The 25,990-nt window shown below is 39.4% G+C and overlaps 1 protein-coding gene across 1 annotated transcript; it reads right to left on the reverse strand.

Annotated features, from left to right (window-relative positions):
• On the reverse strand, positions 1 to 23,770 carry LOC120015371 (midasin). The gene is made up of 16 exons (XM_038867773.1): positions 19,578 to 23,770; positions 18,382 to 18,434; positions 18,093 to 18,288; positions 17,859 to 17,963; positions 17,472 to 17,777; positions 15,874 to 16,067; positions 15,720 to 15,774; positions 14,881 to 15,031; positions 13,447 to 13,520; positions 12,774 to 12,933; positions 12,375 to 12,473; positions 12,190 to 12,290; positions 11,982 to 12,071; positions 1,077 to 11,904; positions 510 to 740; positions 1 to 429 (listed from the first exon to the last, which is right to left on the reverse strand). The coding sequence occupies exons 1-14, from the start codon at positions 23,580 to 23,582 to the stop codon at positions 1,228 to 1,230; spliced, it is 16,266 nt and encodes a 5,421-aa protein (XP_038723701.1). The 5' UTR covers positions 23,583 to 23,770; the 3' UTR covers positions 1 to 429; positions 510 to 740; positions 1,077 to 1,227.
• Positions 23,771 to 25,990: the final 2,220 nt, after the last annotated feature.

The following is a 25,990-nucleotide window of genomic DNA, read 5'->3' on the forward strand; positions in this document are numbered from 1 at the left end:
TTTTCTGTTCTGTCCCTTTTTGTCCCATGAAATTGTTGCAATTGTCAACATAATTCTTCTCATCTGTGTATTGTGGTCGAGTTGTGACAGAGACCAAGTTAAACAAACAAAATGACATCCTAGTATGCATCATATATCTACTGTTACATAATACAGCAAATGGCAAGGATGAGGAGACAAGGACCCAGCTCCCTTGGCTTGTTGACTCGGAAGGGAAGAATAGAATGCGGCCGGTCTGTATCTTAAGTACTACACCAAATGACAAACTTGAAAAACATAATCACAGGCTTCAGTATATGATGCCTTGGAGACGAGTAAGAGTCATCTACCAGGTTGGTGGACAGGCAGGAAAGTGCAAGAGTTGAACGCACCATCATCTAAGGCCTCGGAAGGGAAGAATGGAATGCAGCCGGTCCATATCTTCAAGTACAACACCAAATGACAAACTTGAGAAACATAATCACAGGCTTCAGTATATGATGTCTTGGAGACGAGTAAGAGTCATTTACCAGGTTGGTGGATTGGCAGGAAAGTGCAAGAGTTGAACGCGCCATCATCCAAGGCCTCGAGTGCTCCCGAAATAATGTACTCAAAATCAAGCATATCTGCACAAAGAAGAACCATTCCTGGGGTTCATGTGGTGGCATTGAGGACATCTTTCAAGCAGAGAATGATTTCCGACGACCACTGATTGAAGAGGAAGCTGGAAGCTTCTCAACTGCGACCACAGTCCTTTTCACCTGGAGCACAAGAGGAACAGCAAGCTTTACTAAGATGTGGACACAAATTTGCTGACACTGATGTTAAATGAAGAGGAAAAAATTGGTGAAGTTAAAAAACGAAAAAAGGATAAGAATTTACACACAAATTAAATTCAAATCTACTTTAACATACAAAAATTAGGATATAAAAATTATAATATTCAATAGCTCAAAGCATTACGATTTACGACATACTGATCTCCCAAATGCCCACAGCCCCATTAGAACAAAACCAAAATGGAACCAAGCAATTATATGGAAAGAAGTTCTATGCAAATATGCTTCAGAAATAGGAAGGCGGAAAAAATATGGTACCTTCAAAAACAGGGAAACAAGTACAGCAGAAAAACCCTGCTTATTTCCCATTAAGTTAGTCCTGGCATGTTGAAAACTAAAGCAGCAGCCAACTTGCCTCCCAACAAAACCACCACAAAAGGCATGTCGTATAACTTGTTAGATTAACACTTTAGTCCCTAGAATACCGCATGAGCTCAAACCATTGTCTCAACAAATTCCCAAGGGTCCTAGGTAGTGCTTCTATGTTCCTCAGCACGATATAATACGGGAAAGGGAAGAAATCAAGATACTTGGACAACTTGAGCTTTCCATCAGCCTGAGGTAATGCTTCCAGGTGGTCCATGATCGACTCTTTTGAGTTATCGAGAATCAAATATGCAACCATGCACTTCCTACTTGAGACATCTCTGACATAAGTCTTTAGATTCTTCTCGCTAAAACGGCCATCCCCAATAATTAAAACAAGCTGCTCTAGTGGGTTTTCTCCAGATGGAATTCGAGCTTTTGCAACTGCAACATCCAGCATGTTATTCAAATACTTCAGCAGATCAACAACTGGATCGCCTAAGGCTGTATTATCTTGCTTGAATGTCAAACTGGACACCATCTTGATTCCAGCATCCCCAGTGAAGGGCTGATCAAATTCATGCAGTAACTGTATGTTTCCCTTCTTCCCAAAGCTCACAACAGCCAAGTCTCCCATTTCCAGTTGAGACATGGCTCGGCAGACGATCACCAAAGCTTCAATAGCAACTTGCCCACAAGAATTCTCAGACATACTGAGGGAATCATCCACTGCTATGACAACTTGGTAATCACGTTTGTTAGGCCGTGTTCGTCTGAGCCATATTTTATCCTTCCGATAGTGACTGGCTATATATGGAATTACCTTTTTCATATTAATCCGTTTGCCAGTCTTGTAATCCCCTTGGAGCTTGCTAGCTATAGTAGGTTCCATGATAAGGCGTAACTGTTCAGCTAGCTCATGAGACAACCTTGTAGTAAGCAGTTCACATCTTCTCCAAAGAGCTGTGGCATCATTTTTCACAGCAATGGAAACATCATCAAGTGACCGGACTATCTCCAACTGTTCGTCACATACTGAAAGTTTACTTAGTTGAGATATATCCTCACTCAAATAAGACCTTTTGACAGAGACCAAATCCGAAAGACTTCCCGCATGACCCTCATCATGACCATGCGATTCCTGGGACCCCTCTTCAGGAGATTTCTCACCATCTGCAATATGCATCTGCTCATTCATCTTATTATTTAGGAGTGAAGTACCATGCTTAACAGACTGGTCTTCAAACTGTTGCTGCTCAACCTCCATCCCCGTCATTTCATCTCTATGTGCTTCAAGAGTATCCTCATCTGGTACATTGCCATTAGCATTTATGTCAATCTTCTGCTCCGATGTAGCAGGTCCCAGGGTCTGAGCTATTCCATTTTCAAACTGATCAACATATCCATACTCATCAGCATTCTCATCCTCCATATCACCTTGTGCCTCTCTATTGTCTCCCTGAAGATCAACAGACACTTTGACTTTCTGTTTCCACTCCTCCAGGGCATCTCCGACATTCCTACAAGGGTTTGGTTCGGATTTCTGAACAGAAGCTTCTTGTTGAGGCAAATGAGTTTTTGGTTGATATTCAGTAAGTTTCCCACCATTAGATGAATCAGTGTTTATCACATCAATCTCCAAGGAAGAGTTACTATGGGAAGCAAAGTCATTATTAATCTCACTTTGTCTAGACCAGTTAGCTTCTTGCACAGCATTTCTTGAAGATAACGGTTGGGACTCGCCATTTTGCTCTGTAGCAGATTCTGCATTACCATCAGTGAAGTCAGGAATCCCAGGACTGGGTTCCACCAAATTCATGTCTGAGCCCTCTTTATGATCTTTTCCTGGTTCTTCCTTTTCAGAAGTCACACCCACTTGTTCATCTGCCTCCTCCATAGTTTCGTCAGTAGGATTCAAATTATCTTCCTCTTCATTACCATCTCCAGTGGGCTCTCCTTGTTCTCCCACATCTTCTTTAAAATCACTCTCCTTTTCATCTGTGTCCATATCTTGACAAGGACTTTGATCCTCGTCATCAACCTGTAATCCGGTTGCGTCAGTAAATGCTTCTTTCTTATCCATACCGATGTCCTCTTTGTCATCTGTATCACCAGGAATATCTTGGTTTTCAGTATCATCAGTTTGTCTATCAAGTTCTTCATAACTAGGCTCTCCAGGTTCATCATCAGTAATGGCAGAATCTTCCTTGGCTCTAAGTTCCCTTGCTTCTCCATCCTTAGCAGAAGGACCACCTGTTTCATACTTCTCATTGGTGTCATTAGGATTGTCATCTTCGTCCTTGTTCCAAAGTTTCTCATCCACGACTTCACTATCAGCCCCAGCATTTCCCATTGCAGAATCCAGCTGCTGCTCCTCATTATCTTCATTGTCATCCTGCCCAGAGTCCTCACTAACGCTAAACGTATCAGCCTCAAAATCCTGCTCCATCTCAATCCCTTTCTCATTATTTTTTTGAACTTCGCCAGAGGCATCTTGTTCTTCACCTGCTACATCAGAAGCTCCAAGCAATTGATCTTCATCATTTATCTGATCACTAATATCATTAATTCCAGCACCCTCTCCCATGCCGGTTCCACTTGCATCTTGTGATACATCATGACTTGAATCATCCTCCCTTTGGTCTTTGGGCGAAATACCAAACCCTTTCGAAAACAGAGAAGCTAAAACTCTTGCTAACTCATGAGTCAATATTGATACGGTTTTATGCACTGCTAGAAGATTTTGCAAAAGCCCATCACCAAAGGTCAATATTATGTCCAAAAACATATGCAGATTTTTTAAGTGTGCTCCAATATGCCAACAGTTGCCAATATGTTCATTGCCAAAGAGGTCTGCCAGTTTCTCTGCACAAAATATTGTTTCAAGAAGATTATTGCATAGTCTTTGAAGGCTCATATCTGCCACAGATGATTTAAAAAGAGACTCCCATGTTGTAATATCTCCTGATGGCTCTTCAGAGGTGGAGCAGCTATTACTCGCTGAATATATTTTTTGCAACAAATTCATGATACATTCAAGTGTTCCTTTAAGTGCTTCACAAAATCCCGATTCAGGTTCTGCACAAGCGTTTACTGACTCCCTTCTCGTCTCCAGGACCGAATTGAGTTGCTCAGACATCAATTTCCCCTTCTCAAATACCTCTTCAAAATGACCGAGAAGAGCCTCCACAGCCAAGCCTTTATTCAAATCTTGCTTGCGGAATGCAACAACTTGCTCCTCAAATTCTTTAATTACTTTGAAGTTATTAAGCACCAATTGCTCCATTTGTTTTGTAATAATATAAGGTTGAGAGGAAGCATTCACAGTAGTTATAGCTACATGGTGGCCTAGAAGATAGTCATCCAATGATTCCTTAGATCTCTGCAAAACCGGAATAAATTTCCCAATGAAAGCAAGAACTTGGTTTGCTGCAGGTTTAACACTCTGGCATGAGTTTGAATGGGAATCTACCACTGTTCTCAGCAATAGTGATTCTTCACGCAACATGGAACACAAAAGATCAAGAAGTTGTTTCTGTTGCCACATGCATCTAAAGATGATATGTTGATTTTGAGTAACTGAGCACTCATTGCCAGCTCTCTCATCAATACTAGTGCAATTTGAATGGAAGGGTTTTAGAGCAGACAAACATTCCCGCAACCACTTCAACTGCTTAGCAAAAGAATAGGCTTCTGCCCTTTGTGCCTGTTGTATAACAATCAGATGTACGAGGAAGGAGACTGCCCTACTAGTCTGCTCAAGAGTAAAATCTTCATGAGGCTTTAGGCTAATCTGCTGTAGAAGCTGCACCAATGCCATGCTTTTGAAGTAATATTCATTTGAAATCTTCCATTCAACTTCTAAATTCTCGTCGAGCAAATGATGAAATTCACTAGCAGTAGAATCTGTCAGATGAGAAAGTCTACTTGGAGCCAGTAACAAGTGTCTTGCATCATATGATGGCTCAAGGAACATCCAATTAGATGGTTTGGATATCTCAATCCTCTCAAACATATGTCTTTGCAACCCACTGTTTTCTAACAGCTTTAGAAGTTCAGATAAAGCCCTTTTCTTCCCTACACTTTTGTTAACATCTTTCCACAGGTCATTACAATCTGTAGTAGTTCTGCATAACTTCTCAAGTGTGTGCCACACAGATTTCCATTCTTCCTGTCGTGGTGGACCAGTAGACTGTGAATCCAAACACTGCCTGCTGATTCTTGCAACCTCTTCAGTGCCGAGAGAGCATATTTCAGGCACTCTTGCTGTGTGCAAAGTTAACACGGAATCGTTCAATTTCTTTCTCCAGTCAGCATACCACATGCACCCATCTTCATCAATGAACTGTGGGTACAAAAGTTCATCTAAAAGAATCATATTCTTATCTAAGATATCATTATGGGGATTTCGATCTTGCAGAGATTCAGCTTTGACTGCTCTCTGTGCTGCTATTTCATTGATAACATGGCGCACAGGCTGCTGCAGCAGATCACTGTACTTCTGTATTAGCTTCCGGAGCTTCTGCCTGGTCCTTTTTGAATTTTCAATAGACAAATAGCTCTCAACATGTTCCCACCGACAAAGTTTCAAAAGCTCTTTCAGTTCCATTTCAATATTTCTCCGATTTGCTTCAATGTGCTCCAACACTTTTGGCAAGAATTGCACATAGTAGCCAAATATATTGTATAGAATATGCAGGTTTTTCTCCTGCCAAGGAGTTGAATAAAATCCCAGGCATCTGCCACTAGTGATCTGTCCATGGAAAGCAAAAAGAAGTTGAAGGCGTTTTCTGAATTCCCCAATGCTGGATGTTTGAACGAACTCCTCCAAACTTTCGATTGTAGATTGATCATATGTAGCAATATCAGCACAGTGCCTATGTTGAAGAACCGAGAATAGGGGGAACCACAACTTTCCAGCTTCGCTCGCATACTGATCCTGTACCTCATCAAGCAATGCTGGCCAGGAGTTGAACTCCATCTTTTGCCAAGAGCACACTAAAGTAATAATTGGTTCCAATAGATCTGAAATATAGAATTTTGAGCCACTTTCCTGTAAAGCTCTGGTACGATTAAGCAGGAATTGCAGCCCTGAAAGCGCCTTTGCCAGAGGAGTGTCAATAGGAATGGCCAAGAGCATTTCAATCACATCCAAGATCTTCTGAAGACCAGGATGATCTTCCCACTCGCTCAAAAGGCTAAGAATCCGCTCGTGAAGACTAGTAAGTAGTTTCACCATTTTAAACATTACAGGAGCGTTTGTGTCCTTGTAAAAATTGTATTTGGAAGCTGATTTGTGGGATGAAAAGAATTCCTGATCCAAACAGAGGCGAAACAAATGCTCTGGCACAAGTTTTGTGTCCAAACTATAAGAGAGTGCACCTCCTAACCCCTTAACCATGTTTACGCCCAAAGTATAAGAGTCAACAAAGGAAAGCAGTCTATCAGCATCAGTTATCATAAATGCTCCAGGAGAGAGGACAAGGTTGCTAGACCCGAATAATTGATTATGTGTGCGCACCAAGTCATTTAGGATGGATTCCTGCATAAGGTCCCATTCTTCCTTGGAACTCTCTTGTTGCTCACTAGCTTCTGAGCTTCCAGTAGAATCCTCTTCAGAAAGCAGCTCTTGCCATTCCAAAAAACTATCATTCACAAACAACTTGCCAAGCTTGGATATGTCAACTTCAAGAATTCTTTCAATCTTGAAGGCACGAGGCCTGAACTTGTATTGTCTAGCATCAAGGCCTTCTTTGATTCTACCTTGAACTTTCATATTCATCCAAATGTTAACAAAGTCATTGAATATTTTATCCAACAGCATGAAAGATGTTTGATCCATTAGCCGTGCATTAGCTACAAAGTGTGCAATGCGCACAAGGATATTGTGATAAAGAGAAACTTTAACTTGCAAAAGAGAGATCATTTTCCCAGCATTGTCTTGGCTTGAAACAGTAGTCACTTTTTCTAGCAAACTCATATCTAGTGCCCAGAAGTCTGCATGAAGATCTATATTAAGGGAAGAAATGCCTGGAAGTCTTCCTTCAATGCTTAGAGCAATTGACTTGGAAGGAAAACCTCGGGGGAATTTCATAAATGAATAAATTGATTGCAGAACATGGTCCATGTTGTCCTCCTTAATTCCAGTAAGAAATTTTCTCTGCATTGCAGCAGCCATGATCAGAGACAATCCCAATTTCATTTCATATACTGCCACCTGAACTGGTTGAGTCACATCAACATAGTCAGCATACTCTGATAATTGGTCAATAAAACAGGATGCACTTTTCTGCCAGTTGGACACTTGGTCCCCAACCTCTTGCAACTCCATATCCTTAGTGTACCTCACCACATCCTTCAATGTCTCAATAAATTGAAGAAACTCAAGACATTTATCTTTTAAAGTACTGAAATTCTCAGGATTAGAGCGAAACACCATCTTTCTTAGCAGCCTCTTACGTTCAGTTTCAAGCTTTCCCAATGTCTGCCCTCTCCTCTTATCAGATTCCATTAAAGCTGAACACCCAGCCAAATACTCGCATTCTTGTCGCACCTTAATTTCAAGGTTAAGTGACGAGATCCTTTCTTCTAATCGTGAATATTTGTGAGCATATTTTAGTGCTGGATCCACATCCTCGCAACCAAGCAAGAGACTAAAACGCAATCTCCCAATAAGAAACCATGCACGGCCAAGACTAGCAGAGAAGTCCGTGGAACAGAAATGAAGATAAAGCTCCTTAAGCAATGGCTCAATAAACAAATGCAATAGAGCTTTAAATCTTTGATGGCTAGATGACCCAATAAGTGAGCACAAGACCTTTATATCTTCTAACCTGACAACATTCTTCTGAAAGAAATCAAAGCAGGTCCTGATTTTAGCAAAATTATCAGCACCAAATGCTTTTCTGTGTGCATATATTATTTGTTGGAAAAGCAATCGAGGAACTGATAAGAAAACATCATTTAAGCTTGCCTCCAAGGATGGAGTTTCCCATAAATTGCAAGATACAACTTTAATATTCAAACAGCGCATGGTATATTCCTTGATTGAAAGCGTACTTTGTAGAACATGCATGCAGCACGCTGTCTTCACAGGTTGAACAAGCATATCTGGTAATATAATGTCATAACCATCATAACCATCAATTGTGGAAAAGTTCTTGACAAAGGAAGGAGAATGAGTCCATAAAGATGAATGCCACCAAAACCACATTTCAAGAACACAACTGCTGACTTTTTCGCCCACTGCTTCAACTGACATCCAAGCATCAAGTGTCCAAATTAATTTTTGATGTGGCATATAAGTCTGAGGAGGCCTCGTTGAGAAGGTGATCGAGTGGTTTAAAGCAAATTCAAGAAGCTTAAGTATAGAAGACAGTCCTTGCTGTAATCCTTCATAATCATCCAAGATAATTGATAATAACTTTTCAAGTAGTTCCGTATCAAGGGCAAAAGCAGCACTATCAATTATGAAAAGAGTGTCAAGCCAAATACCAGAATTAGACCCCAGACACAAATTTTCAGGGTGGAAACCACAACAAGTAGAAGAATTTTCCTCAAAATCAAGCTCCTCCTCGCTCCCCAACTTTGCCTTCAATTTGTTTTTTTCAGATCCATATCTTCTCAAAAGCATCTGATGCATCTCCTCCAACTTCTGGACTTGGGAATCACCATCATCATTGTATTTCACCATAATATACGATGACAAGCAAACACCTTGCAATGCAAGGGAACGGACTTCAGCATTGAAAGATGCAACCACCTCAACATGACAATAATTTTCCTGCCTCTGTGAATCCAGCTTTGTCGGCCAAATAGACTCACATAGCTTTAGTAGCTGTTGATGTTTATTGTACAAATTAGCAGACGCAGGCATGAATGGATGACCACCATGAATCCATAGCAAGGACTTCTCTGAGCGCTGAAAGACGTTATCCAGGACGCTGCTTTCTCGCAACACATTTTCAACCGCTCCAGGACAGAAACCCTGCAATTTCGAAACATGCTTTTTTAAAGAACGCCAACAAATTAGCATCTGCTCAAATTGTGATGAGCTAATCGCATCCGAAAAACCCATGTGATCTTCAAGAAGGTCACCGTATAACTGAATCAGCAAATCAAATGATGGAGATGCAACAAGCATTCCAAGGACTTCTTTCTCCAACAGGTGGAGAGATTTTAGTACTGGTATTATACACTTAGTGTCATCACTGTACTTGTGCCCGAGCTCGAAATTCCACCGGTGATAAGTAACCCTTAACAAGCCAGCACATTCAATAGCATGACCGAGAAGTTCACCACATGATCTCAAGTTGTCATTTGATTTAGTCATATCAACAAACTCCAAGGAAAGTAGAGGCACTGGTTGCGAGTCTAAATCAACTTTAAGAATAGATGCAATATGATGCCGGAAGTGAAATATGTCCTTCCAAATAGGATGCTTCAACTCCTCTGTGAATGAAGTCACAAAAAAACTGAGAAGCTGACAGCAAGGTCGCAATTGAGAACTAAACCAGCGAATCCGGTGAATATAAAGATCAAGATCTCTTTCGGTGGCCTGTTCAATAGTCCAGTTGGCAGCAAACAGTAGCATCTTCTTGGCCATCCTGAAATCAAATTCTGTGCTCCTTTTAGAGATGGAAATCATCCTATTTGGAGACTTGGAGCGTATTATCTGACACAATAATTCCATATCAATTACACATGTTCGCTTGCCCATTTGGCCATCAGAAGTTAAATGGCCCATGGGACATGGATTCAATGATCTTCCGATTTCATATAATGCACAATTAGCCCCAATATACTCTAAAAGCATAGAATTTTGCTTGACATAAGCTTCATTTGGGTATGATGTAAAATCTTTCAACTTCAATGGCATTGGCCAAGAACCGGATAAATGCAAAGAACACTCGAATGGTAAATCTGATTCCAACAACTCAGTTACCGTCAAATAAGTAAGTTTTGCATGATTGATAATATCCCCTCCCACGGCCTCACCAAAGGAGGATAGATAAGTATGCTCCCAGCTTGTTTGTAGGCTCCACATAGGTTGATTGCCATTCATAAGAAGCTGCTGGAATAACTGAACCCAACGTGCAAGCTCAAGAAAGGTAATGCGGATGTTTTTCGGCAAACCTTCATCCCTTGCATATAAATGAGCTTTGGCCATTGAATCAACCAATTCAACAACAGGAACACCTGATAAAACAAGAAATCTTTTGACATCTCTTAGCTCAATATCCGTACAAGAGTTTCCACTTCCATCATTAAGCCAGTAAGGTTGCATCATAAATATTTCAACTCCTCTATTTCTCATGGCCCGAGAAACTTCACCATAGATAGGATTAACAGTAAGAAACATTCGAAAATCAGGATGTGGCTGGAGAACCAACTGTTTTCCGTCAACAATGCCACGTTCATTGACTGTGATTGATCCACAATGCTCCACCAAGGAGTTAATTCTATCAAGAACAGTGGGATTACAAAGATTTGCGTTCTCCAAAATAATCCATTCTCCATTTTCTAGCGCCTTTATCAGTGGTCCTGCAAGCCACTCAAATTTTTTGGAAAATGGCCTCTGATGAGCTTCTTGTAACTTTGCAATTGCTTTCATGGTGTCATTCAGGTCATTGCATGTCCAAGAAAAACACGAGCTTTGCTTTAAAACCAATTCCAGTTTTCCAATTATGTCCGTTAACAAACTAAGAGAATCAACCAAGAGCTTCCAGTTCTGAACAGTCATAGAAGTTGAACCTGAAAGGGAGCTACTATCCATGCTAGAAGAGAAAGCAAGCCACCTGGTAACTAAATCTTCATCCTTTGTGAAGTCCGACAGCAAATTGCAGTACTCATTTACATAGCACTCAACTTGAGCAACGACCGAGCGGAAATTGCGGAAGGCATTATATTGCTCAAAACAACCAAGCAGTTCTGATATGTCTGTTGTGGAAGAAAGATTTAATTCATTTAATCTATTACCAGTAAGTTGAGCCAACAACCTTATCAATGAAGTCTTTCCAGAAGATGGTGGACCAACCAAGATGCACAACCATTTATGTTGTATACAATGTGCAACAGCCTCCAAGCTCTGACGAATTCCAGGCATAATATCAAGCCGACGATTTGAAATCTTGGACCGAGTGTAATTCCTTCTGAGGACTGCGTTCCCCACAATTAAGCACTGAGAATTAACCTGCACTCGAGGGTATGGATTTATAAAGGGCTTCATACCAAAAATTTCTTCATAGATCCGCATCACCTCTACACGGTCAGATGCAGTACGCATCCTCTGAATGTAAAGAATGTTGACAAAGCAATCAAATTTCAATTCCTCAGCTGCACACTGTATGATCTGACAAGACCGGATCACATCACGTAAATTAAACTCCCAAGGGGAGCCATCCTGGGCAAACTTGTGATATACCATAGTGTCTTCATGCAGCCGTTTATTAAAATCAATCAGCTTTTCAAGCACAGGATTTGCAATTGACGGATAGAGTGATTGACAGATGGAGTTATAGTCATCCCTAACCAGCTCATCAACATAAACCTTTGTGAAACGATTTAAAAAGGACCTTGGAAGACCTTTTCTGCCGCTACCTTGTGAAGAAGGATTTTGACAAGCAAAAACTCTGAAAGATGATGGGCACCTAAACCTTCGACCAAGTTCTGGAATGAAAACCTCAGCACGATGATCCAGAATAGCATTTAAACCCTCTAAGACAGATTGTGGGGCAAGATTAAGCTCATCTAGTAAAACCCAATCGCCATCCTTCAGAGCCTGCAAAAGACAATGCCAAGGAATTCAGTAGTATCAAATAGAGTTTATACAGAAACCACTTGTCAAGAAACTTTTACCTGCAGTAGGATTCCATCAGACCAAGCAAACTTCATTCCTTCATCACTCTCAACAGGCAAGTCTGACCCCAACAAATCCATTATGTCAGTCTGTAACAGATGAGAGCACCAAATGATTTAAAGTCAGCAAGAGGAAATATCCTGACGAGGGAGAATCTGTTTCAGGACAGCCACAAAAGTCTTGAAAAATCAACAAAGAATTGCTGACCTGCTCAGATAAGTTTATCCGAACAACTCTATGTCCAGAAAATTTTCCCAAGGCAATGATTAAACTTGTTTTACCAACACCTGGACTGCCTTCCAATAGGACTGCAAAGAAACATATAACATAAAAAATAAGTGCACAATCTATCGAAACACCAACGCAGAGTAGACGTGAAACGAAATCTGTACCAGGCTTTGGAAGCTGCATGGCTCGCAGTACCCTCAATGCATTTCTGCAGGTGGTTGGTGCTAAAAATTCAAAACCATCAAGCTCACACCTTTCACCACCTATAGACGTAAGTACATAATCGATAGGTCATGAAGATGAAAATCAGTAAGCCTGTCTGATGAGGGCTCAAATAACCAGTTGCATAATTGTGTATGCAAAATGACATTTAAAAAGTTCAGAGAAAGGTAAACTTAATAATCAGCATGAGAAAATGTTGCAAAATAAGGAAACAATATCATAATACATGTACCATTCTTGAAAAATGACAGTGGAAGTCACAAAGAACCAAGCAGAAGAGGTTGCAAGTATATTTTTGTCTCAAAGACAAGATAACATTAAACAATTACTTGACAAACTACCTTTTTCAATATAAAATGGATCAATACCAAAGACGTCACCACATTCCATCCTAGCATTGTGCGACATGTCTCCAGTAGTTCCAGGATCATGCTTGCGAGTTTCACACCTAACCCAACCATAATTTTCCATTTTTGACATAAAATTGCTTTCTGTGTCCACCTGTAGAAGTGACGAACCAAGCTTTCAGAGTAACTTTTAATATATAGTCGGAGAAGGTATTACAAATGCAACGTAAAATCAAGTAAAGTGGGAAAAGCATGTCCATTGATATTTTTAAGGCAGCCAATCATCATACTGGCTATGAGAAGCAAAATTGCAAGTAAATTGATGTCACAAATGATTTGTGAATGTTGCAGTGTCCGTTCGCTGCTTTTCAAGTATTTCTTCACCATGTTCCACAGCACCCCCCTATGCTTCCCAAAGGTTTTTCATCGGTAAATTATTCAAAGCACATGGAAATAGAGCAAGGACTGGAGAATTCTTAGAACAGATCCAAAAAATAATATGTATCACTTCTGGATGTTTTTCAATAATTGGGAGGAGATAATTCAGTAATTCTTGATGTTCATGAAATCTAACTGTTAAAGAAAATAAAAGAGAACAGAGAAACCATATATGCATCTTTTGGATTGTTGCGACTAACAACAGATCTCAAAAAATGGGAAATTTCACCTTTAGTTGCTCTAAAAGAAAGGAGAAGCATTTTTCCCTCAAGTTGTCAGCATACTCATTTGAAATGGCAGTTCCTGGAAAAAAAAGCATCAAATAAGGAGTTTTTTATTGGAGGGCAAGAAGGGATTAATGGTTACAAACTGGAAATATCAAACATCCAATAACCCAAAAAAGAAATAGAGAGAGAGAGAAAGCTGACAATCAACAAGAGCATAATGAACATAACAGTTCCAAAACAAATGTTGTATTCAACTCTTGGTAAACAACTCCTATGCACAAGGCTCCCGTAGTAGGCAGGGTCAGGGACAGACATGATGTATGTAGACCTTACACCACATAATATGCAGAGAGGCTCTTTTCAGAAATTAAATCTATGAGGTTGCATTCAACTCTTGTAGTAAAAATTCTTGTTCACGAATAGCCTTTCTTTTGGTGGTGTTAAGATTAGTTACTTAACTTTTTGGTTTGGGACATTTCACATCATTTATAACTTATTCTAACACTCCTCCTCACGTGTGGACTAGACAATCTGACAACCCAACACGTGCACAACAAACGAGGCTCAACACTAGGGCTACTCTCAGATGCCCTCACTTGGGGCAACAACAAACACATGTAAAGGCTCACACTTGGGGCAACAACAAATGGAGGTTCAAATTGCGGAAGTTAAGGTTTGAACCCAATACCTCCTGCTTCGATACCATGTTAAGATTAATTACTTTGCCATTCAATTCAATAAGTTAACCATTTGGTTTGGGGCATTTCACAAAACAAACGAGGCCCATCACTAGGGCTACTCTCACAGGCCCTCACTTGGGGCATTGCACATCATTTATACCTTATTCTAACTAGTGCAAAGAAGTGTATTAAAGTAGTTCTAACAGAGAGTCTCTAATGTACGTCAAGAAGAGGATGACAAATTTATAGAATCTACAATATTACTAGTGTTGTGAGCACGTTGCTTAGCAATCCAAAAAGCTAGCTGTGTTGAACCAACAAGTAAAAGTTTTCAAAAATTTTACATTTATATATCAACTTTGAAAAGATTTGAAGTTTCTTTCTACTATTGTAATCACCTATGCAACTACCAGGCACTGAAGGAGCTAAACCATCAAAAAGTTTCAGGAAGCGATAGGATATTATCTAGTTTAGCAAGAAAAAAAAATAGACAAATTAAGGGACCAAATTCAATCAGAAACGATATGATCAGGCACTTAAAAGCATACCAAAGAAAATGCATAATAGAATGAATATAGGCATTTATACATCAGGATTACCACAGTGACCTTTTCAGTTCATAACTTCATATAAAGTGAAATTTAAAAAATAAAGTCAAATGTGTAAAGGAAGTCCAAGATAATGATCTTTCGCTCTAGATTATGTAGAGGAATCATATGATTGAAGATAAATGCTAGAACAAGAGCAAAGAAGTACCTAAACTTAGTCCATCAAGCAAAATGAGGAAGACACCATGAAGGAAAGCATAGTGGGACCCCAAACTTTTATGGGTCACATTGATAAATGCAATCCAAGACAGAAGATCTCTTATGGTAAGCATTCTTCCGGTTTCTAACTGGTTGAACCACTGTAAAGCATTGGAAATAAAAGTAGCCACGTGAATCACATTCCTTACCACCAAAAGGGGAAACAAAAAAATCAGATAGCAAGTAAGCTAAGACAAGCCAAGATGTCAATGCAGCATCAACAACGACAAAAATCAAAGACCACCAGCATAATTACAATGCAGAAGAAAAGGGGAAGCAGAAGTAGGGAAGGGGGTGGAGGGAAGGAAGAAAGGTATGGGGCTCCATAATGCCCTGACAGTGTATGTAAATTTAAGATACAAAATAACATATGCATGACACGACAAACAGCAAAGGGGGAAAAAACTTAACAAGGAAGTGGAGCAAAGACAAACTATCTCCATAAGTAATCAACAAAAGAAGTATGTCAATAAATGTCAAGCTCTCGAAGAAATAAAAGCTAGAAAACATTTTTCCCAACAACACCAGTGCACAAGGCTTCAACAATGGGCAGGGTCGGGAACGGACAAGATGTATGCAGACCTTACCCCCACATACTCAACATCTTCATCTCAAAACTTTAAAAAAAATGTAGCAAAATTCAAAAGAAAGGGTGGCAAAAGAGAATCTAGACGGTGGATTAAAACTGATTTCTCTAATAGATTCATGTAGCCAGCCCACAATGTTTGAGACAGATTTTTTATGATGATAAGGATTCATAAAGCAACAACAGTTTAGAACAAAACTTACGTCCCAGAACTTCAGCATAGGATCCACGACAAATGAAAGTTCTGGATGCGAAATTCTGTAAATGTAAATGAGATAAATGGCAATCAGCATAAGAGTTTATGTCAAATTGTCAACATATTATGATCTCAATGAGCATATTTCTTATATCGCGTACCTATTCAAAGCAATACTTTTTAGCTCATCAAGATCACTCACAGGTGGAACCCATATCTCAGTGAACCTGTTGCGAAGAGCTGGAGATAGTTCTTTCTTACCATAATCACCTCCAGGATTCATGGTTGCAAGAACGAAAAAGTTCTCATGAGCTGTAACTGTTTCCAAGTCTGGCCCTCCTTTCTCAGCCAAGGTCTGCAACGGTCATAAAGTGGGAGGCAAATTACTGATAATTTGTTAAAAAGCACATATAAGAAAGCACTAAGAAGAACCACCCAAAAAATTTCAATTAACAGACTAATCTAAACCCACAAATCTATAAAACAAAATTAGATAACTACACATTTCCAATAAATTAGATACAAAACATGCAAAAGATGCAAAAAAGCAGCATATGGAGGTGGGTTTTGTACCATACGACTTCAGAAAAAAGAGTTACTCCATCAAAAAGGTACCAACACCAACGCTAATAAATGCCAGATATTTGATGCAGTGTCGTGAAACCAAAACATTTTCAATAACTGGTGAAAATTACAAACCAGTTTTAGTAATGCTCCAGCGACCTTGGTGTTATGGGGCTCAAACCACAAAAACATCATCTCTGCAATGAGAGGGTCATTTGTGCATAAATTCCCCACTCAAATCCAGCAGCGGGGAACCTTGTTCACTGGGGTGCCCTTTTAAGTTTTTTTTTATCTTTTAAAGCGGCTTGTTCTAACCCAAAATGCAAAATTTACCCCACGGTTTTGCAGATCTGGACATCTCCTTTAACACGGATATCCTTAACTGTTCAACATACGTTCACAATTTCCAGCAACTTGTATACAAGCAAACTCTCAACCATAATTAGGCTGACAGAAATTGTTGGAGCCACTCAAAAGACAAAAGCTACAAAGTAAAACCCTACCATAATGAATTACTTCAGAAAAACCAACATCTAGGTAGTCTAGACTTTCCCTGGAATATTTTTTGAAAGCCAAAATACCTCCAACAATCTCTTTCTTTATGGGGGAAGCAATCTGACAATTTTTACTGTGGATAATTTGCAGTAAAGAGGGATAGCAATTAGTTACAGATGTTAACTATGCAAAAGAGACATGGCACAACTTTCTTGAAATCTTTAATCGTCATGCTCAAGTCTTTGTTGTTTGATCTCGTCTTTAATATACTTTCTTAGTACTGTGTGCTTTGGTAGGCAGTATTTTTATGCCCCTCAATAAAATCTTTATTTTGCACTCAAAATGCACAAGTTCATAATTGAGCTATTTACTTACATCCACTGACATTTAACCAAGGATTACAGAAACCATACAATGAAAATTATCTCAAGTATCATACAATCACAGAAGGAAACAAGCAGCAATGGCACACCAATACAAAATTACATATAACTAAATGCAGAACTAAGATGACTATGACAATATGCATATGAAAAATGATCAAATTAATTTGAAACCATACATTTTTGCTTACGTTAGAAGCTAGCTACTTTAGGATGCAGCAATTACCGAAATATCAGTTGTAATATAGATTATTAGGATAGTTTGGCTAAGTCATGGCACCTAACAGATACAGCATTCCTGAAAAGAGACTACTAACCAGCTTTCTTTCAGGCTCTAAAACACTATTCAATCTTTCCAGCACACTATCATCAGCTAAGGAGATTTCATCGACAAGAAATAGATCACCAGTCTTCATTGCTTGCACAAGAGGGCCATCTTGCCACTTAAATAGGGCCTCCCAATCCTGGTGTAGCTCAGCAAGGTGTGACTTCATCTCCTCAATAGTATCAACATCTTGGACAGAGACATCAGATGATGAAACCAGGCCATGCCTGTAACTTTCTATTACAACAGCCAGTTGATCAAGAGTTAAAGTGGCTTGACCAATATCTGAAGAAATTTCCTACATGGAGAATGTACAAATTCATCAATAAGGGAAGAAGTCCTTAAGATAACAGATTGTATAAGTAGCTTGAGTACTTACAACATGACCAGGAAATTGGAGAATAGCTCCAGACAGCTTTAATTGTTCAATTAGATCTTTGAACTCTGACATCAGCTTTGATCTATCTCGAGTAGGATAGAACCCCTGTTAAAAAGTGTGCCAGTTACCATTTCAAAGTACATAAAATGTTCTGAGTAGGTTACAAACTGCAGAAAGAAAAGTGCTACTGAGAAAAGGTGTGAAAGACTAAATCAAGTACAAAAAGTGACGAACCCCTAGGAAATCAGATGTTTCTGAGTACTGATGACAATTCAAAATGTGCAATTTTGACCTCAATTGTTCACCAAGTAACTGACAGACAGTAGTCTTCCCACCACCAGTTTCACCAACAAGGAGGACAGGCTCTCGTAGCTCATAGCAACGCTTGACAAGGAAGTACAACCTCTTCATACTTTTAGTCCAGACGACACTGTAATGAGTCATATCATCAGTAAAACAATTATAGTCTAGAAAAGGAAAAGTTAAGTATAAGCCTCTTCAACAAGAATCTATGAGTTCATACTTTTGAGTATTATCTGGTACCCGTCCAACAGTGCAAGGGTCGAGAGCCAGTTCCTGAAGAGTATTAAAAAATACGGTCAATAAAAAGTTACCACTGCAAACCAATAGTTATAAACTATCAGTATGATGTAAAAGAACGACATTCCAAAGATTCTAGGTTTTGTAAGGCATATATATAGTAATGACAACAAAAAAGAATAGACATGTTGGTTGTCAAGAAAATCCAGCCACTTTCTCGAAAGATTTCATCTTGATGTAACTTGAGCAATGTTGCTCAAGTATTTTTCGTTTGATCTCTCGTCTGTACTTTAAATTCTTACGTACTCTGTTCTTGGTTGAGGCTATCTTTGTGCCTCTTAATAAAATGTTTCTTTCGCACCATATATATATATATATATATATATATAAAGCCTAAAACTAGTTCCAACAGAATGAGTCAGGTGTCTATATGAGATATAGCATATAAAACAGATGTGTAACAAACCACAAAAGGCACTTCACCATAACATGCAGCTCCAGAGTTCCGAAAAGCCTAAAAACCCATAGTAATACAAATATTCATCGTTCTGTCACCTGTCTGCAGACTATTTCAGAATGCTCCCAAACCAATGATGAACTATGTCCATGCTGGCAGTGCAATTGAATTTGCAATAAAAAAATGATTTCAGAAACTAACTTATATTCTATGATGTATGAATGCCTTAGTCAGTATTATCTTAGTCATCCGCAAATAGTCAAGAGAAACTTAGGTATACCGGAGGAATTCAATAGACAGTATTTGGAAAGCATTGAAGATAAATTAATGGAGATCCAGAAAGATACGTAGATATATCATGTAAGAAGAAATATCGAACAGAAGTGGAAATAACATGCTTGTCACTGTCATGAATATCCCTACTCCCTAGTACCATATATATTACCAACGAGAGTTGGCTTGGTTGGCAATCGGCTGGGTTAGGCATATGTGTGCCCAAGGTTCGATTTCAACCACAAGCGTAATTCCCTGTGGTATTTCAAAAAAAAAAAGTACCATATATATACATTCACAATACCTTTATTGCACACGACCTAAAACCATTTTCATGTAATGCAAGCATGCAAATTCACATTCAATTCTAAAAACAACATCATTACTTGACAGTCAACAAGTATCAGAATACCAGCAAATACCCAGACACAAGAACAGAAGCACCCTACCTGCATATACAAGTTGTCTTTGATGAGTTTAACCCGAAGATGTTTCTCCAGAACTTCCTGAACTACACATTTCTCGTCTTCATTCCGCAGCCTTTCTGCCAATAGATAATAACCATCTCTCGCCAAATCTTCATAAGACCTTCCAAAAGCCCGGTACCGATTAGCCCAACGGAACAAATCACGTGGAGTTATGAATCCATGTTTTCCAGCAAAAACTTTGCTACTCTGCCTGTGCAACTGCAAGTCTTTCATGATATTGACCATTCTAGTAGCATAGCTTCCAGGAATTTGACACCTGATTTCTAATATCATGCTCAGTTCATCATCAGGTATCTCATCAATATGAAGCTCGACAAAACGATTGCGAAAAGCTCTAGAAAGAACTTTACGACCACCATAAAAAGTTGGTGGATTTTGTGTGGCAAAAAGCATAAAATCTGGATGTGCCCGTACAGTTTCACATAATTCAGGAACAAACAGCTCTCTATTATCATCAAGCAATCTGTTCAATGCTTCCAGGACATCTGATGGAGCAAGGTTCAGCTCATCCAAAACAACCCAGTAACCATTCCGCACAGCCTTTACCAATACACCTTCGTGAAATACAAGCTTCCCACATGCATCAGTTATGTAAGAACCTAAATATTCCTGCAGATCTGTGTGCTCATGATTATTTATTCGTACAAATTCATGACCAGTTACAGCAGCAAGATAACGTACAAGGCTAGTTTTGCCACTCGATGTGGGCCCTTGTAAGAGGACTGGATATCTTTTAATAAAGATAGCCCGTGCCAAGTTAGTAAGATGCTCCTTAACACTTTTAGTTAACACATAGCCCTCAACAAAATCATCAGACCTGGAGCTCTCTTTAATTGTTAAGTAAGAATCAAAAGGAATATGTGGATGATTGCTCCTTACTAACAGAGTTTTCTTCATCACCTTGTCCATGATCTTAGCACTAGGTAGATCCAATAAAGTAAGGAAGAACATACAGAATCCATCGTACATTGCCTTCTGAAATCCAAATTGTCTCTTTGCCTTCCCAGTATATTCCAGTGCACGGTAAAGAGATCTTAAACTGTATTGAGGCTTTTGGTTAGCCCCGTCCTGCAGGTTTTCTTCAGAGTGCTTCTTAGCTGCCTTGTAAAAATTTTTGATCCTTTCCATCAATTCACTATTTGATAGGCTTTCCTCCATAAATCTTCCAATAAATAACAGCAAATCTTCATCATCCAACACATCATCGACAAAGTATTCAGTAAATCTACTGCGTAGTGAGAATGGTAAGTCCCGTTTCCCAGCATCAGTCGCAGGATTCATACAACCAAATATCCGGAAATTGGGATGTCTATGTATATGACTTACATCCCCTCTCTCAGCCAAACAAAGTGATCCATACTCTCCTTCAAGAACACCAATGATTCTCTGCAATGTCTCAGGAGGAGCCAAATTCACCTCATCAAGCAAAATCCACTCACCATTTTTAAGTGCCGTCACAAAGGCTCCCTCTACAAATGAAAAAACCATCCCTGACGTCCCATCAATTTGCCCATAGGCAGTTTCGAGTTTCACAGAGAAGTTCTCCCATTTTTTGAGTAATTTTCCATCCAAAGCTTTTCTCCGCTTTCTAACAGACCCAGGTCTTTCTAAATCTACTGGCCTCTGGAAATACTCTGCAACCTTCTTAATCTCACGTAATAGCATCCTCCAATTTTTATTCACAAAATACTGTTGTAATGAACCAAGAATATTAATATTTCTCTTCACAGAGGTGGTTCTAGAAAATAGATCCTCAAAATCCTTGTATAGGGGTATGCATATGAACCGTGCATCCATAGGTTTAAATCCACCCAATAAATCAGCAACATCACTTTGCTGGCTTAAGTTCAAAACAGTGAGCTTCTGACCAAGCCTCATGGCCAGATTCTGCACAAGCGTAGTTTTTCCCGTGCCAGTTTCACCGACCAAGAGAACAGGTTCATTGTATTTGACAGATGAAGCAATTCTCTCCAGAACATGCAAAGAACTACGAATCTCAACAAAAGGCCTACGCGGGTCCCGTAATGCAGCTTCAGCATGTAGAAGAGCAACTCTTCCAATTCTCAATTCCGATTGCAAATCCTGAATAACAGGTTTATTAAAAGGATACAAAGTTTCCGCCTCCGTAATAGGAACTGCCCAGAACTTTGCAATGTCTTTCATTATAGTCAATCGGTTTTCAGCAGAAGTAAAAAAAGCAGCAAAAATGTCTACTGCCTCCAAAAAAATACAATTGCAATGGTAAGCTGACAAACCATCGCCAATGGAGATAACACCTAATCCCACGATTCGCTTGCACCATTTGAGAAGATCTCTTAATGAGAACCTGCTGAAAGAGCCAGAGGAAGCAAGTTTTCCAGTACGATATCCCACAGATTGTTGCAAGAAAGCAGAGTTCACCCTTTCAAAGGTTTCTACCAGTTTTTCAGCAAGAGACTCCAGATTCGGATACCATGCTTTAATTATATTTCGCAGGTCATCTTGTTTTGGAGTCCTTATCATCACTCTCCTCCAGAGAGCACTAAGTGAATTCCCACCTTCTGCATTGCGAGTAAACTCATGCAAAGTCGACATGGTAGAAAAAAGTCGAAAGCTTTCTGCCACCTTTATATCTTCCCCATGACTAGTCACAAACGAGCTTGCTCCTTCCAGGAAAGGTAACAAAATCGACTGCACATCCGATGCTGCTTTGTCAATATCCTCAAATACAACCCAGAATCCATTTAAAACAGCCTGAGTAAGTGAACCTGGTTGCCATCTAAATTCGCCCGGTTGCTCAGTACAGACATAGCTCCCAATTAGAGTTTTTCCATCTATTTGATCATCCATGTGAATGGATAGAACCTGATTCCCACTATCCCGGGCCAACTTACTAATCAGGGCAGTCTTTCCTGCACCAGGAGGGCCATACAAAAGCACAGGCCACTTTTGACTCACAGCTAACACCATCATCTCGAAGCTTTTCTTGACCATGGATGTCATGACAAATGGATAGCCACCTGATTTATTGTCCCAATACGCCAGTTTTTGTCTCTGAACAGATGGCTCAATTTCATGGATCGGTGAAGAGCTGGGAGATTCTATGCCTACGAACTTTAGGCAATTTTCCTGATTCAAATGAGTATACCCATCAACAGAATCCAAAGTTTTGTGGTCAGGTGACTCGATGAACAAGGCAAACTTCTCCATAGCTACATCCTGGCAGAATTCCTCCCACCCCAACCAGCATAAAAAAGCTTCTTCATCTCCAAGGCCAAAGTCTGCAAGCATTTTATCACTCAACTTCAAGATTAGACACAGTATTTGAATTCCATACCATTTCAAGTCCACCGCTACACACTTCTTTACAAACTGAACAAAAAATGACCAGTCCCAGAGTCTAGAGAAAACCTCAGGTTCCATTACAAGGAGGCGGTATGACGTCCTCACAGGATGCAAGTAAAGAGACGACTTCGCAACTGCTGCCTTCATCAATACCGGTCTTTGAAAAGGAGGCGGAGCAAACTCGAAGTAAGCTAACACAGAACCCAGGAGAAAAGGAGCCAAATCAAGGGCTCGGCACAGGGCTAGACACGCAAGCTCGTGGAGGCTCAAGAATCTCCCCCTTTGAACATAAACCTCGATAATAGAAAAAACCCTCGCATCATCAACCTCCAAAAACACATCTTCTGTATCATCATCATTATCATGATCATCTGAATTTGATCCCAGTTTGAGTACGAGACGTAGCAAGGCCACTGCTTTTTCCACGACTCTCTGCGATATCGGGCGGAAACAGCCAATTAAAGGAATCGTATAGCTCTGGTGAAGAAACAATTCCGCCACCGAACTAGACACTTCCTCTTCCGTCAACGTCCCCTCCTTCTTCAACAGATATTCCATTTGCGGGTGGCCTGCAAGCTTAGGGCACCTTGCAAGGAACCTCTCAAGAGCTTGTTTTACGCTAAAACTCCCGTCCATGGCCATAACTAAAATCTAAACCAGCACTCACAACAAAATTTACCTAAATCAAAAGGAGAAAACAAGTAATTTGGCTTCTGTAGTGAGATTCAACCAATATTTGGACAATTCAAGTTCAAAGGTTTTCTCGTTTAGAGACTCTTTGGGACGTATGTATTATTAGGGTTTGCGAGTGAAACGGACATTAGGGTTTAACAGAGGTTTTATCGTGTGTACTTCTAGGCGTGTTGCCGACTTGCCGTGTTTAAAGGAGTGAGAAAGCGGTCCAAACTGTGGGAAAACAGACTGGGCCTAGCCCATTAGTATTATTTTGGGCCACATTTGCCCTTGTGGCCCCCACTTTGATGGACAACATGATTCATTATGGGCTGAACTCTTCAGATTATGGGTGGGGATATCATCTCACCCGTATCAGTATCAGTTTCCATATTCCTCGTTCACCTGTTATCTGTCCTTCCTTATTTGTATCTATCGGATGCGGGTATTTTTGGGTAATATTTGTACCCATCAATCTCGTTAGCAGGACAGATAACGGTTGAATTTTATTCGTCTTTAGCATGAGTTATAGATCATAGATCCTAAAAAAACCTAAAAATATGATACTTTTAATAAGATTCAGAGGATATATATGATTACAAATGTTCAATTAAAGTGCTAGCAATTGGAAACTACTCATGGAACTAAATCACTCACGTAGAGAACTCAGATATCAAAAACATGTAGAAGGCATAATCTTCTTGTTATTATGTTTATTTCATAAGGTTCAAAATCAGATTATAACAACAATTGTTTGCCCAACTTAAGCTTTGTTTGGCAAACAAGAACAGGTGTGGGTAAAAAGATCACAAAATCCGCCTTTCGGACATTGAAACGAGCAGTCAATATCGCGGGAACACCTCCCGTTCTTATCTTTGACGAGCTTTGCTCCCTCTTTGTTTGTCAAACAAGAACACTTGTGGGTAAAAAGATCACAAAATCCGCCTTTCGGACATTGAAACGCACAGTCAATATCGCGGGAACACCTCCCGTTCTTATCTTCGACGAGCTTTGCTCCCTCTTTGTTTGCCAAACAAGAACACTTGTGGGTAAAAAGATCACAAAATCCGCCTTTCGGACATTGAAACGCACAGTCAATATCGCGGGAACATTTCCCGTTCTTATCTTCGACAATCTTTGCTCCCACGTTATTGCCATCAAGAGTTGTTGGCAAGCAAAAACAAGTGTGTTTTAAAATATCACAATATCCACCTTTCGGACATCGAAACATACACTCAATATCGCGAGAACATTTCCCTCTAGTTACGTCTCTTCCTACAACACTCGAAAACAATGCACCTGCATATAAACAAATATATTTTAGCATTGATTTTCATATGACGAAAACGATAAAGATCCCAACAGTTGACATTCCAATTATCCCATGCTCTTAGCTGCAGAGTTGTACATGAAATCATGCGTTACAACATGACAGTTGACATAACTGAGTACTATCTACTGGGATCCCTATCATAACTGTTCATGTAATAACAACTGTATCGATCTACTAATTTAGAGAGAGAGAGAGAGAGAGAGGGTGAGACTAACAAGATGCAGCTAGCAAGAGCATGATCAAGAAAGTTGATTTTGATGAAACGCCCTCCATATTGTGATAGCTCAATGTGTTGTGTGTGCAACAATAGTTTATCTAGTTTGCATCTATATAGGAGCAGGTTAGTCTCTGTTAAGGCGAGCTCCTTTACCAACCCCCTATACAGTGGATATATAGTTGTGCAATCTGCATTTCTTACCAAATTAACCAAATCATACATGTGAATGGAAATTTTCAAGATTTGGAAAGAGGTATATTAGAATAAAAGGAATTTTATTTAATTAAATATCTAACATTTTTGGAATCTTACAGACTCACATGGTAGGAAATCTCATACTTTATAGTATTAAATTAAATTAATATTACCCAAATTATATTTCTGTACTATTTGATTTCTAATGCTACGGCTCCTTTTGATAGAACATTTGAAAAATAACATATATGTTAGCATTTACATGCTTTTAAAATTTTGCATATATACTATCCAAAATGATTTCATTGTTTGGTCCAATTCTTATTAGTAGCATTAACATGGTTGAAAATACTCTTAAGGTAGCATTTCAAAATGCTCTCAAAAGTTGTTACTTTACTACTTAAGAGTATCCAGGTGTACCAACACTCTAAACACCTCAATTCTTGTGTAACTATTAATTTAACAAGTGTTATGGCTCCTTTTGGTGGAGCATTTCAAAAGCAACATATATGTTAGCATTTACTTACTTTTAACATTAGAAAAAAAAACATATATATATATACATAAGTGTAGTTCTCGATTTTTATTAGTCAGCTACTAATTGTTTTTTTATATGCTCAGTTTGCTTAACTT

Source organism: Tripterygium wilfordii, chromosome 14, assembly GCF_013401445.1.
Source record: "Tripterygium wilfordii isolate XIE 37 chromosome 14, ASM1340144v1, whole genome shotgun sequence".
NCBI classification, from domain to species: Eukaryota; Viridiplantae; Streptophyta; class Magnoliopsida; order Celastrales; family Celastraceae; genus Tripterygium; species Tripterygium wilfordii.